General features: G+C 48.3%; 2 protein-coding genes across 7 annotated transcripts in view; both read left to right on the top strand.

Annotated features, from left to right (window-relative positions):
• Window positions 1-979, top strand: part of LOC309523200 (complement C4-A-like) — a 63,550-nt gene extending 62,571 nt beyond the window's left edge. Inside the window, exon 41 of the mRNA XM_082206978.1 lies at window positions 222-979. Coding sequence (XP_082063104.1) covers window positions 222-363 — 142 coding nt within the window. The 3' untranslated portion in view covers window positions 364-979. The remainder of the gene's footprint in view (window positions 1-221) is intronic.
• Window positions 980-3,748: 2,769 nt separating this feature from the next.
• Window positions 3,749-12,602, top strand: LOC309523437 (uncharacterized protein). Of its 6 annotated transcripts, none has more exons than XM_082207272.1 (6): window positions 3,749-3,951; window positions 7,080-7,243; window positions 8,098-8,202; window positions 9,221-9,322; window positions 9,690-9,791; window positions 10,797-12,602. In XM_082207272.1, exons 2-6 carry the CDS (start codon window positions 7,231-7,233, stop codon window positions 12,176-12,178), a joined length of 1,704 nt encoding a protein of 567 aa, XP_082063398.1. In that variant the 5' UTR covers window positions 3,749-3,951; window positions 7,080-7,230; the 3' UTR covers window positions 12,179-12,602. The 6 variants fall into 6 exon arrangements, with proteins under 6 accessions (XP_082063398.1, XP_082063400.1, XP_082063399.1 ...); XM_082207274.1 differs by having other exon boundaries at window positions 3,749-3,957; window positions 7,129-7,243; XM_082207273.1 differs by having other exon boundaries at window positions 3,749-3,957; window positions 6,997-7,243.
• Window positions 12,603-14,861: the final 2,259 nt, after the last annotated feature.

Genomic DNA, 14,861 nt, shown 5'->3' with positions numbered 1-14,861 from the left:
AGCGGGATATCAAATCCAAACTCCTCTTCTTCCCGTATGCAAGGCAGAGGCTCACCCGCTCAGCTACTGCCCCTCCCTCAAACGCTCCTTCTCTGTAAATGCAGCTGTTTTGGAGCGCATCTTTGCCAAGGCAGCTCCAGATTAAACTCTCCTGTGTACATTTTTTGTGGAAGGGGGTGACTATGCCTGGCTTTTTACACGCTGACCCGTCTTCTCCGCAGCCCCCAGTACCTGATGGATATGAATTCCTGGATAGAGGAGCTGCCAAAGTCCCAGAGCTGCCGAGCCACACAGCACCGCAACACCTGCTCCCAGCTCCAGTCATTCATCTCTTCCTTTGCTGTCAGCGGCTGCCGGGTCTAAGCCACAGAAGGGGCTTCACGTCTCCTGCACTCCCCCCCCCCCATTTAGATGCACCAGAACTCTGGCCTTTGCAGCGGAGTCGCTTCCAAGTACGATATATCAGCTCTGCTACATTTGGAAGGGGGCCTTGCTCACCCTGCTGACAGGGGACCCCTGCGCCTGAGAGTGTGCCTGGCCTTTTTAATGCTTTTAACAAGATTCTGGCTGCTAATTTCTAGGGAGCCCACAGAGCCACTTAGAAATAACAGGAATGTGTGGCCAAAATGACGGACAGTTGCCTACAATGTGTGTCTTTAAAATCAGTGTCTGTTCCATAGGAACAGGAAAATGTGTGCCCAGAGCATATTTGAACAAAACGGGCATTCTCACCTGAATTTAAAATGACAGTTTCCCTTTGCATAACATCAGCTACGTTTACAAGTTCAAACAGCAACTTCCGTCTGCAAATGAAGACGAGGGGTGGTCATTGGCCGAATGAGAAGTACCGGCCTAGTCCTGTCCAAAAAGCTCTCGGCATTAACCTTTTTTATTTTAGGTTTCGCCTGCAGCACCTTACAACGTATTTGCACTGTTCAAATGGCAATTTTATTCATTAAAAAGAAAGCATTGCTTCCTGGTTTTGTTTCCTCTGCCTGTTAATTCTTTCTGCTGCCATCTTGAGTCTTGAGGGGTCGCCAGGCTCAGGCGTAATGGAGTGTCCGGCTGAGGTGGACAAGGAGGGGAAACGGGAGGATGACATGTGGCAGGCTGAGCTTCAGGAGGTGGGTGTTTCACCCTCCCAGGATACAAATGCCCCAGCTGGAGAAGCAGGACTCCCATCTCTCCTCCCGCAGACTGACCCCCAGACTCATAAGAAACTGATAACACAAGGTTATGTTTTGCCTTATCCATGGCTAGTTGTATTTAGAGTGGGTCCATTTAAGTTAATAGACGCAATTAATTTTGGCCAACCCGTTTGTTCAAACACACAGGTTATGCCAATTCAAGGTGCTTCACTACTAAGCCAAAGATATTAGGTAGACAGAGGAACGAGTATCATAGCATTGTAGAGCTGGAGGGACTCCAAGGGTCAACTCTATGATACTAGGTTTAAGAACCATACCATAGCTGTCAACTTAAGGGAGATTCCCTTATTCCAAATAGGATTCCTCGCAAGAAAAGGGAAAAGTTGACAGCTATGAACCATACTGAACATGGGTTTAAAAGCAATACAAATAAAAAGCCAAGGTGGAGACCTGTATGTATGTATGTATGTATGTATTTAAATTTCTATACCATCTTTCATCTGAGGATCAGAGGGTGTTTTACAAAAAAAAAAAAAAAAAAACCAGCTGGAAAATCTTGTCGAAACAGAAATGTCATCAGTTGTTTCTTGAAAGTGTCTCTGCCTGTCATCTCTCAATAGGGATGCTGTTCCACAAAACCTGAAGCTGCCGCACTGAAAGTCCTACTCTCGAGTAGCTGTGCATAGGTTGGGCTTGGCTTTTGGGGGGGATTGCAAGGAAAGCCTTGGGTGTGTAAGGAGTAAAGGGGTGTCTAGGGTAGCCTGACCTGAAGCTATCTGGGGCCCAAACCTTGTACTTTGCCCTGGAACAGACTGGCAGCTCAGTACATACTAGACTAGAGGGATGATGGGAGCTGTCATCCAACAATGGATGGAGGGCACCACATTGGCCAGGTCCCTCTCCCACTAGTTCTTCCACAGTATCTAGGGTTGCCATATTTCAAAAAGTGAAAATCCGGACACAAAAGTTGTTGAACTTTTTTTGGTGAAGTTGTTCAGTTTTTAAGCTATTTTTAAGGAATTTAACACACGCACAAAATCAACGCTTCCAATATAGGCTGCCATACGCCCAGACATTTTAAGCAACTTTCGAAAATCGCCCAGACGTCATTTTTGACGGCCCAGTCCCGGCTATGTCTGGGAGATTCCGGATGTATGGCAGCCCCAAGAGTATCTTCCTCCTCACAGAAGCTGGATTCAGATATGTCGAAGTCAACCGAACCCACCTGAAAGAGCAACTTCTCCATGGATCTTCTCTCGGTGCAGAATCCATCCCCCACCGTCCTGTGCAATCCTATACATGTTGATTCATAAGGCAGTTCCGCTGTGTGCAATGGGTCAGGCAAGCGTGCCTAGGACCCACAACTTCATAAAGTAGCTGCGCTTAGCATTCAGAAACTTTCCAATGCTTTATAACGGAAACAACCGTATTACTTGCCTTACCCTCTTCCCCCAATTGCAACAACAGTGGACGCTTGGGGTGTGAACATGATCCATGCGGTATGCACGTTCGCAACCCGCAGCAGTGCGTCTGTGCACACGCGGGTTGCAATTCGGCATTTCTGCGCATGCGCAAAGCACGATTTAGCGCTTCTGCGCATGCGCGACTGCCGAAACCCGGAAGTAACCTGTTCCGGTACTTCCGGGTTTTGTCGCATCCATAACCTGAAAAAATGCAATCTGAAGCGTCTGTAACCCGAGGTATGACTGTACTCTGGGCTAGTGTGGCCACCCAGATGTTCGGCTGCATCTCCCATCAGCCCCAGCCTCCTTGGCCAAACACCAGGGGTGATGGGATCTGTGCCGCAACAACACCTGGAGCGCCACGGGTTGCAGTTCTTCCTCTAAATTTTATGGTTGCATCTCAAAATATAGCAACTAAGTCTCTAGTTCTCTTGATGTCATAGAAAAATCCTACTTAAAGAAACAAACAAAATAGGTAAAGGTATAGGACTCCTGAAAGGTCAAGTCCGGTCAAAGGCGGCTATGGGGTGCAGAACTCATCTCGCTTTTCAGGCCGAGGGAGCCGGCGTTTGTCCACAGACTGCTTTCTGGGTCCTGGGGCCACCATGACTAAACCGCTTCTGGCGTAACGGGACACCATGACAGAAGCCAGAGCACACAGAAACACCATATACCTTCCTGCCACAGTGGTACCTATTTATCTACTTGCACTTGCGTGCTTTCGAACTGCTAGGTTGGCAGGAGCTGACAGAGCAACAGGAGCTCACCACCGTAAAGAGGATTCGAACCATCGACCTTCTGATCGGCAAGCCCAAGAGGCTCAGCGCCACAAAATAGATGTGTGGGGCCCTGGGTTCACTTCAGAAAGGAATCCTGCTTCGTGACCTTGGCTCTGTCAGTAGAGCAAAAGACTCTTAATCCCAGGGTTGTGGGTTTGAGCCCCACGTTGGGCAAAAGATTCCTGCATTGCAGGGGGTTGGACTAGATGACCCTGGTTCCCCTTTCCAACGCTACAATTTTAGCAGTTCAATCCATCCATGCGCTCAGACTGCAGATTGGTCGGGCTGGACTTGCCAGTCGTCGGGCTCGGCTTCAGCGAGTCACATGATGGGAAGCGGAAAACAAAGGAAAAGCCTCCCGCATAAGCAGCAAGGAGAAGCCCGAGAGGCATTTAATGCAAGTCCCCCCCCCCCCACTCCCTTATTTTTCTTTTTTCTTTTTTAAAAAAGGCTTAATTCGAATCCTTTCCACTGACGATCAGTTTTGCATGCTGAAGATCAGTCGCAGCGCCATACTAGGCTGGTCTACTCTGGAGCAAGCTCCGTGGGGTTTGCTCCCAGGTAAGTGTGCGCAGGATTGCAGCCTTAATGCGGATTAGCGGCCCCCTTCGTGCAGGCTGGACCATTGCCCGGCCGTGTTTGCGGTGGGAAAGGTAAATTTAAAGGTCGTGCAATAAGGCGTATGCGCTGGAAATAAAAATAAACCAACGCGTGCCGCTGGGTGAAGAGGGGATCCTAACCCGCGCTTGAGATCCTGGGCTTTTTTCGTTTTGTGTGTTTTGCTCTGTCGGGGTTTCATTGGCCTCGGGCAGCCGAAAGGGTCAGACTTTCCTGGGCTTTGACATTGGGGAGGCGCCTTGGAAATTGCTGGGCTTGCAGGAAAGCGGAGAAGCTGCAAGATCTAGTTAGCTGCTAAATCGGTTCAGAGCAACCTCTGCTCTCTCCCGACCAGCAAAGAGCCTCTCTCCGCTATTGTTTCGCCCCAATTGGTGCAAGCCACGTAGTTTTCCTGCCTGACCTTTGTAGTGATATATTCAGGCCTATAGTCAGACACCCATTCTCTCTCTGTCTCTCTAATATAGGTGCTGGCTGAGCACTTTTGTTGCTATTGCCACAAGCCTAACCAGGGATATCATTGAGGGCTTTATTTATTACATTTATATTCCGCTTTTATCTTCCAAGGATCTCAGAAGCGCTGTGCATTGTTCTCCTCCTCTCCATTCCAGCCTCACAACAACCCTGTGAGGGAGGTTAGGCGGAGAGACGCCAACGGGCCGTCTTCAGGGCTGCTGAGCGGGGATTCGAACCCTGCTCTCGCAGATCATAGTCCAACACTCTAACCCAGGGTTTCCCAAACTGGGGTCTCCAGCTGTTTTGGGATTACAGTTCCCATCATCCCCGACCACTGGTCCTGCTAGCTAGGGATGATGGGAGTTGTGGTCCAAAAACAGCTGGGGACTCAAGTTTGGGAAAGCCTGCTCTAACCATTATACCACACTGGCCACTGCCAGCCCTACTGTATTCCTTCATTGCAGGGGCTTGGACTGGATCACTCTACGTGGGGCTGCCCTTGAGACTGACCCAGAAACTCCAGTGGGTGCAGAATGCCATGGTGAGACTCCTTATGGGGTCCTCGCTGCAGGATCACATTCACCCGGTGCTGTACCAGCTGCACTGGCTCCCGGTGGAGTTCAGGATCAGGTTTAAGGTGCTGGTTTTAACCTTTAAAGCCCTATACGGCCTAGGACCCTCGTACCTACGGGACCGCCTCTCCTGGTATGTCCCACGCAGGAAGTTACGTTCTTCAAATAAAAACATTTTGGAGATCCTGGTCCACAGGGAGGTTAGGCTGGCCTCAACCATAGAATCATAGAATCATAGAATCATAGAGTTGGAAGAGACCACAAGGGCCATCGAGTCCAACCCCCTGCCAAGCAGGAAACACCATCAGAGCACTCCTGACATATGGTTGTCAAGCCTCTGCTTAAAGACCTCCAAAAGAGGAGACTCCACCACACTCCTTGGCAGCAAATTCCACTGTCGAACAGCTCTTACTGTCAGGAAGTTCTTCCTAATGTTTAGGTGGAATCTTCTTTCTTGTAGTTTGGATCCATTGCTCCGTGTCCGCTTCTCTGAGCCAGGGCTTTTTCGGCCGTGGCCCCGATCTGGTGGAACGCTCTGTCACAAGAGACCAGGGCCCTGCGGGACTTGACATCTTTCCGCAGGGCCTGCAAGACAGAGCTGTTCCACCAGGTCTTTGGCCAAGGCACAGCCTGACCCCCTCCTTTGGCAATCCTCACAGACCTCTAGCCCAATGGTTGCCATGAATTTGATTATGAATTGATTTTAGAATGTATTTAAATTAATTGATTGTGATTTTATGTAAAGTGTATTATTTTTACTGTTGTCAGGCGCTCGGAGCCCGGCTTCGGCAGGGGACGGTGGGATATAAATAAATTATTACTATTATTATTATTGTTATTGTTATTATGACACCTTGGTTCCCTTTCAACTCTACAATTCTAGAATTATGCTCAGAGGAGCCCCATTGAGGTTAATAGATGTGACTGACTCGGGGTCATTAATTTCAATGAGTGGCCTCTGAGTCACATTCACATTTAATGTGCTGAGATTCCACTTTAAACAGTCTTGGTTTCCCTCCTAAATTCCTTGGGGCTACAATTTCCAGGGTACACTGGAGAAGAGCTAGCTAGCTGCTGAAATGGCTCTGCAAAGGCTGGTAACTTTTGAAGGATAGTTTGCAAGGCAGGGTTCATTCCTCCTCTTGGCATTTAGAGAAGGGCTGCAGCTCATTCCAAACCCTGGCAGCTCTGGGTATACCAAGCTGAGAATGTCCCCTGCCTGAAACTCGCAAGAGCCTCTGTTGGTCAGTGTTAACAACACTAAGCTAGTTGCGACTTTGTATAATACAGTTTCCTATCTAGGAAAGATTCTCCGCTTGAGACCCTGGAAAACCGCTACCAGAAAGAGACCCCAGCCCTGGGCTAGATGAAACGGGGGTCTGATTAGATACCATTTGCCATGCCATCCTCAGTTACTTATCTGTAAAATGGAAATAATAGTGATTCATGTTACAGGGTCGTTGTTGTGAGGGCTGCATGCAGTATAGAGCTTTTTATCCCTGTGGGTTAAACCACAGAGCCTAGGGCCTGCCGATCAGAATGTCGGGGGTTCAAATCCCCGTGACGGGGTGAGCGCCCGTTGCTCGGTCCCTGCTCCTGCCAACCTAGCAGTTTGAAAGCACGTCAAAGTGCAAGTAGATAAATAGGTACCACTCCGGCGGGAAGGTAAACGGCGTTTCCGTGCGCTGCTCTGGTTTGTCAGAAGTGGCTTAGTCATGCTGGCCACATGACCCGGAAGCTGTACACTGGCTCCCTCGGCCTATAGAGCGAGAGGAGTGCCGCAACCCCAGAGTCGGTCACGACTGGACCTGATGGTCAGGGGTCCCTTTACCTTTACCTTTACATCTTCACTGCAACTATTTTTATATGTGGAATTATTTTCAGATCTTGGCATTGTTTGTATATTTGGAACCATTTTTACATTTTACATTTATGATTGTAACTCTTCTTTTGTTTTACGCAGGTATATATGTATATATTATCATTGTAACCTGCCCCGGAGCCTTGTGGTGAAGGGCAGTTAATAAAAATTCTGTGGATTTTTAGCTCTTCTGTAGCAAAAGTGGATGGGTTCTGTTGTTTTGTTTCAAGGAAGACTTGAGGATGTGGCTGTGTTTCATGGAAGTGTGCTGAAGATCTGATGAACTCAGACCGATGAATTCTATCCCAGGTAGTCCTGCAAGAAAATCACAGGAATATGGCCTCTCTGGGTAAGGATTCCTTTCTGAATTTTGTGTTAGACGTCTGAGAGGCTTAGAAGCCTAGGGCTGTCTTTGGCAGTTCCAGTATTCATGGAAGATTTGTGCTTGGAGATTACAGTGCTGATTTTACCCCTGCCCTTTGTGTGAATGAAAATGTGCTTTGAATAAGACTGGTTAGTCCAGATTTCAGAAAACAAAGGGCATTTTATTGAAATTAGGGGTCGTCGTCCCCCCCCCGCCCTACTAGAAATATTTTGAAATAATGAATGTCCCTTGTTAGTGGCAGATCTCATTTTTTAACTGGTTGGAACATGGCGGGGGGAATCACATAATTGAAAACATAAGAAAAGTATTTTTATTATTACAGTGGAGCTTCGGTTTTCAAGCGTCTCGAAAGCCGAACGATTCGGAACCCGAACGCTGAAAACCCGGAAGTGAATGCTTCCGTTTTCAAACATGTCTTGGAAGTCGAATGGCTTCCAAGACATGTTTCTCCATTTTCTCAATGGATTCTGTGGACCATCCATTGCGCCTCAGTTGTCAAACGTTTCGGAAGTTGAACGATCTTCCAGAACAGATTATGTTCGACTGTATTATTATTTATTGAACTTACCGTATATACCAGCTGGTACCCGCACGTCTCAGGGCGGTTCACAGAACAAAACTACAAAAAATGAATATCAATAGCATCAAAAACCCCACAAACAATACCCCAGCCTAATACATCATCATCATCATCATCATTATTATTATTATTATTATTATTATTATTAAAATCTACCAACTACATTCCGCATTCTTAACAGTTCTGGACATCACTAATTCAAGACTTCTCAGACCCTTCTCCTCTTCTCTTTGATTAGAGTTTCCTAACGTGACCATAAAACTGGAAGACGAAGATGAGATGCCATGGCTCCCGAATAACCAGGGATCAGAGGATATTAAGAATTTCCCAGGCGACCGCTCAGGTGGTGGATTGGTTCAGCTAAACTGTGCAATGCATATATAAGTATTCATAGATAATTTTTTGTTTCAGGTTGCCCACACCACGCTTTCTGCCGACTCTGGTGGATAGAAAAAATAAAGGCTGACACCTTTCATGAGAACTAGTGGCATGAAATAGCTGAGCTGCCAGCCAGGATGCCCATAATGGTTATCTCTGATCTCAGCCCTGAGTTTGTTGGGCAGCTTTGGTGCTTAGCCTCCACTTTCCTTCCCCACCAGCTGCAGTATGGGGATAATACAAGGACTTCACTTAGAAGGTTGTCCTAATGCTAAGTGCATATAAATGTTACATCAGATTATTTTATCAAAGGCTGTGTCAGGTGTTTATTGCTTTCCATGTGCCATTATTATTACTACTACTACTACTACTAATAATAATAATAATAATAATAATACTACAATCTACAGGAGGCCCTCTCCTGCCAAGCTCAGTGATCAATTGGGGCTAATAATAATAATAATAATAATAATAATAATAATTTATTTATATATTTATACCCCGCCCATCTGGCTGGGCTTCCCCAGCCACTCTGGGTGGCTTCCAAAAAAATACTAAAATACTGTAATACATCAAACATTAAAAGCTTCCCTAAACAGGGCTGCCTTCAGATGTCTTCTAAAAGTCTGGTAGTTGTTTTTCTCTTTGACATCTGGTGGGAGGGCGTTCCACAGGGAAGGCGCCACTACCGAGAAGGCCCTCTGCCTGGTTCCCTGTAACTTGGCTTCTCGCAGTGAGGGAACCACCAGAAGGCCCTCAGTACTGGACGTCAGTGTCCGGGCTGAACGATGGGGGTGGAGACGCTCCTTCAGATATACTGGACCGAGGCCGTTTAGTGCTTTAAAGGTCAGCACCAACACTTTGAACAGGGATGTGATGATCTTTTAGGAAACCTGGCCCCAATGTTGGTAAACAAAGCCCTATGTGACAAGTGCCTGTTATCTGGTTCCTTCTGAATTACATTGGTCACTTTTTCCCCTCAGCAGGATTCCCTGTTCCTAAAACTGAAGTGGTCCATGGGGGAGATCCATGGATCCCAGAGCCTGTTTTGGAGGAAAGAGAGATCCCAGCAGACTACGGCTCGGGTAAGCGGAAAGATCTGGGCAAACTCTTGGGAATCAACCTAGGCTTTTGACAGGAAGAGAACGTGGAAACTCTTGCCTGTTCATAACTTTGAGAGACAGTGTGGTGCAATGGGTAGTGTTAGACGATGACTTAGAAGACCCAGGTTCACAATCTCATTCAGTCGGGATAAAATATTGGTAGAATGGGGGCCAACCATGTATACCATCGCGAACATCTTAGAGGAAGAGTGACTCAACAGTGTGACACATCAGGGTTGGCTCTATGTTATTGGGGAAAGCTCTGGGATTTGGACAGGTTGGTGCCCACTTCGGCCTGTCAAGGAGCCAGCTCCTCAGCCACCCTCCTCTCTTCTCATTCCCCGAGCAGAGCTTCCGGATGTGATAATAAAGTTGGAACAAGAAGAGGTGCCGTACGTTCCCTGCCGCCCGGTTTCGGAGGCCAGTGTGACATTCCAGGCGGCCCACTCAGGTGAGTGAGCTTCAAACTACCGTATTTTTTGCTCTATAAGACTCACTTTTTCCCTCCTAAAAAGTAAGGGGAAATGTGTGTGCGTCTTATGGAGCGAATGCAGGCTGCGTAGCTATCCCAGAAGCCAGAACATCAATATGCTGCTTTCACTGCGCAGTGATCCCTCTTGCTGTTCTGGCTTCTGAGATTCAGAATATTTTTTTTCTTGTTTCCTCCTCCAAAAACTAGGTGCGTCTTGTGGTCTGGTGCGTCTTATAGAGCGAAAAATACGGTAACTTGCTATTGGGACCTTCATTAGCCTCATAACTGCATATGCAGTTTCTCCTCACGATAGTGGCCCTCATAAGCAGGACCCAAAATCTCCCAGCATCCCCTTGCTATTTGTTTCCGATATGTGAGGTGCACTTGCAGATATACTGCTTTTGAACATGAGGGTTCTGTCTTGGTATGGATAATATGACAGCAAGTGTGCCATGACTGTGGCAGAGAATGTTTCCCAAGCAGAAGGTCCCATAACAGCCATCTTCAGATATCTCAAGGGCTGTCACGTGGAAGAAGGAACAAGCTTGTTTTCTCCTGCTCTGGAGGGTAGGATTCGAACCGATGGCTTCAAGTTACAAGACAGGAGATTATGACTAAACATCAGAAAAAAAATTCTGACAGTAAGAGCTGTTCGGTGGTGGAACAGACTCCCTCATGAAGTGTTGTATTCTCCTTCATTGGAGGTTTTAAGCATAGGTTGGGAGGGCCATCTGCCATGGATGCTTTAGCTGAGATACCTCCATTGCAGGGGGTTGGACTAGATGACCCTCGGGGTCCCTTGCAACTCTACAGTTCTATGATTCTGTGATCAGTCTTGAACATGAGACCTTCTGCATCGGAAATGTCTGCAGTGTTTGGGAGAGTGGTGTTGTGGGGCTTGTTTGGTCCTGCTGTAAAGTCTGTCTGCAAGTTCTTTTTGACTTTGTAAAGAAAGACGTTAAAGCGCTCTGTTTACTCTCATAGGAGATGGACGCGACAGAATATTCATGGGAGAAATGCCATATTACTCAGGCTTTGGGAGAAGCTTCGGCGACAAACAAGGCCTTATCAAACACGAGAGCCAACACCCCGCAGAGAAACCACACAAGTGTTCCTGCTGCTCTAAAAGCTTCATGAAAAGATCCAACCTTCGCACACATGAGAGAATCCACACGGGAGAAAAGCCATTTCGGTGCTCCGAGTGCGGGAACAGCTTCAGTGACGGATCCAGCCTTATTCGGCATAAGCGGAAACACACGGGCGAGAAACCCTACAGTTGCTCAGTCTGTGGGAAACGGTTCAATCAGAGCTCCAGCCTTATCAGGCACGAGAGAAGCCACACTGAGCACAGACCTTACAAATGCTTAGAGTGTGGTAAAAGATTCAACCAGAGTTCGACCTTGGTCAGACATGAGAGGATCCATAGAGAACAAAAACTCTTTAAATGTCCGGATTGCGACAAAAGATTTATTCAGACTGCGAGCCTCCTTGCACATCAGAGAATCCACCGGGGCGAAAAGCCGTATAGCTGCTCCGTGTGTGACAAGGGCTTTGTTCAGAGATCAAACCTCCTCATTCACGAGATGAAACACACCGGCTTGAAACCGTTCAAATGTTCAGACTGTGGGAAAGGGTTCAATCAGAACTCGAGCCTCGTCATACACAGGAGAATCCACACCGGAGAAAAACCATACAATTGTTCCCACTGCAGGAGACCTTTCAGCGACAAATCGAGCCTTAACAAACACGAGAGAGCCCACAGAGGGGACAAGCCATTTAAGTGCTCCACTTGTGGGAAAAGCTTTGTCCGGAGGTCGCACCTTCTCACACACGAGAGAATCCACACGGGAGTGAAGCCGTTCAAATGCTCGGACTGCGGGAAAAGCTTCAGCAGCCGCTCGCATCTGATACGGCACGAGGGGACTCACACGGGCGAGAAGCCCTACGATTGCTCTTTCTGCGGGAAGAGCTTCAACCGGAAGTCCAACCTGACAAATCACGAGAGGACGCACACGGGAGAGAAGCCCTATCGGTGCTCCGACTGCGGGAAAAGCTTCAGTGACAGGTCGAGCCTCATCAAGCACGAGAGGATCCACACGGGAGAGAAGCCCTATAGCTGCACGGCCTGCGAGAAAAGCTTCAGCGACAAGTCGAGCCTCATCAGGCACGAGAGGATCCACACGGAGGAGAAGCCTTATAAATGCTCGGATTGCGGGAAAGGGTTCAACCAGAGCTCGAGCCTCATCGTCCACGAGAGAACCCACACGGGGGAGAAGCCGTTCAAGTGCTCGGACTGCGGGAAAGGCTTCATCCGGAGAACGATTCTCAACAAGCACGAGAGAACCCACACTGAGGAGAAGCAGTGAAAGAAGGCCAGGAACGTGGCTCAGGTCGTCTAAGCTGTGAAGAAACTCCGCTGGAATGAGACTATTAGGACTGATATGGGTAGCGATGCAGCTGTGACCCTGGTTTGGTGAGATCGCCTCTGTCGTGATCTCAGGTCACCGTAGGCGAGCCAGTTCTCCCAACCTTTGGGATGTGGATTCACACCTGGGCTGTGGCCCAACACAGGATTAGGCCTAATTAAAATTCACTGATTACAGTGAGCTTAACATGCTCAACCCCAACGTCAGATGGGTTATGACCCTCATGTTTTTCCAGGGTGGGGAAAATGTCTGTGTTGGGGGAGGGAAATGGGTGAGGGGCTCAACACCAGGTATAGGCAGACTTCAGGCTTGCTGGTTCTAATTATTATTATTATTATTATTATTACATGAGCTTTGTTTTTTTTTTAAATCCATCTAAAAGGCTATCTATAGCAGGGAAGAAAAACAGACAGAAGCCTAAATACAGAAAATAGTACATGCAAAAATAACTGGGTAATCATACTTTTTGCATTATAGTATTAGCACTGAGATGAGGGCTGTGCGCTGGGGATTGTGGGAAGGAGTCAGTGGGCATTTACTGTAATGGATTAAATAATCCACTTTTATATTTGTTTGTTGGGAGTGGAGTTTCAATATAAATGACAAAACAGCCCATTTCCCCTCACCTTGGTATTCAGAGTTGGGTTCTTAGCTTGCCCAAAACCGAATTAGGCCTCTTCTGCACTATACATTTAAAGCAGTATTGTATCACTTTAAACAGACATGACTTTCCCCTCGGAGCATCCTGAGAACTGTGCTGTGGTTTTAAGACCCTCATTTCCCCTAGAAAACTACATTTCCCAGAATTCCCTCCAAAGGGGGCTTGACTGTTAAACTCATAAGATGGCAGCTCTGTGACGTAAACACAGAATTGTTAGGAGACCCCTGTTCCCCAAATCTGAGAGTCCATCCCTCTCTACAGTTCCCAGGATTCCTTGAGGGAAGAAGCCGTGACTATTTAAAGTGGTACGATACGGCTTTAAATTTATAATGTAGATGGGGGCCTTTCTTTCAACCTTGAGCCTCGCCAACTAAATCCAGGTGCAAAATACAGTGGTACCCCGCAAGACGAATGCCTCGCTAAACGAAAAACCCGCAAGACGAAAGGGTTTTCCGATTTTTAGAGGCTTCGCAAGACGAATTTCCCTATGGGCTTGCTTCGCAAGACGAAAGCCCATAGGGAAATCTCCTGGGACAGCGGGGAAACGCAGCGCACCTTCTCCTCTGTTCCCAGACCTGTCCTGAAGGCTTGTGGTGGGAGGTCCGGGAACGGAGGAGAAGGCGCGCAGCCTTCCCGGGGCTTGCGGTGGGAGGAGGGTTTTTCCTCCCTACCGCCAACATTCAGAACAGAGCGCCCTTCGCGCGGGGCAGACACCTGCAGCTTGGGGAGCCCTGCAGGACTTCCCTGCAGGGCTCTCCAAGCTGCAGATAGCAGCCTGCTGCGCCTATCCGCAGCTTGCAGAGCCCTGCGGAGAAGTCCTTCAGGGCTCCCCAAGCTGTGAATGTCTGCCCCGCGCGAGGGGCGCTCTGCTAAAGAGCGCCCCTCGTGCGGGGCAGCAGGCTGCTATCCGCAGCTTGGAGAGCCCTGCGGGGAACTCCTTCTTCCCCCGCCAGCCTTCAGAAAAGGTCTGGGGACAGACTGTCCCCGGACCTGGTCTGAAGGCGGTTTCCCTAGGAACGCATTAATTGATTTTCAATGCATTCCTATGGGAAACCGTGCTTCGCAAGACGAAAAACTCGCAAGAAGAAAAAACTTGCGGAACGAATTAATTTCGTCTTGCGAGGCACCACTGTATGGGTGATGCGGGTGGCGATGTGGTCTAAACCACTGAGCCTCTTGGGCTTGCCAAGCAGAAGGTCGGCGGTTTGAATCCCCGCGACGGGGTGAGCTCCCGTTGCTCTGTCCCCGCTCCTGCCAACCTAGCAGTTCGAAAGCACACCAGTGCAAGTAGATAAATAGGTACCACCGCGGCAGGAAGGTAAACGGCGTTTCCGTTCTGGCACTTGTCACGGTCCTCCGTGCGCCAGTAGCGGTTTAGTCATGCTGGCCACACGACCCAGAAAAGCTGTCTGTGGACAAACGCCAGCTTCCTCGGCCTGAAAGCGAGATGAGCGCCGTAACCCCATAGTCGCCTTTGACTGGACCTAACCGTCCAGGGCTCCTTTACCTTTACCTTTTTTTACAAAATATGGAAGTAGAGGGTAGGGCCACATACAAAATGGCGGCTTGGGAGGTGTAGCTAATTACCAGCTGCGCCTCATGAGCCACACACTGGAGCAACCTGTGTATACAATTGAAATTTTATAGCTTTGAGTTAGTGCTCATCAGGGATTTGGGGGTTTTTTGCGATGAGGGTAAGCGGGTGAGGTCCCATAGGCCTCTAGGCGGTCATTGTGAGAACAGGATTCTGAATTAGACGTGCCTTTGGCCTGCACTGCTGCCATATTTAAACCGTTGGCCCCCAATGACTCCTGAACATGCATCGCAAATTATCCAATGATCTACCTGGCAACCCCAGTCTACCCTCCACTTAACCCTGGTGTGGAACAGCTTCCCACAGCAGTCACATCCACAGTGGTTATTTAAATTACACCGCTTCCCGCCACAAAAATCCTGGGAGCT

The sequence above is a fragment of the Podarcis vaucheri genome (genome assembly GCF_965113315.1).
Source record: "Podarcis vaucheri genome assembly, chromosome: 2".
In the NCBI taxonomy this organism is placed as follows: Eukaryota; Metazoa; Chordata; class Lepidosauria; order Squamata; family Lacertidae; genus Podarcis; species Podarcis vaucheri.
The sequence above is the reverse complement of the archived record's forward strand: the minus strand, read 5'-3'. Positions and strand labels throughout refer to the sequence as shown.

What these genes read in the sequence shown, in the direction of transcription:
- LOC309523437 (XM_082207272.1), top strand. An exon ending in TTTCCCAGGCGACCGCTCAG is followed by an intron (nt 8,203 to 9,220) that starts GTGGTGGATTGG and finishes TTTTCCCCTCAG; the next exon opens with CAGGATTCCCTGTTCCTAAA. An exon ending in CCCAGCAGACTACGGCTCGG is followed by an intron (nt 9,323 to 9,689) that starts GTAAGCGGAAAG and finishes TTCCCCGAGCAG; the next exon opens with AGCTTCCGGATGTGATAATA.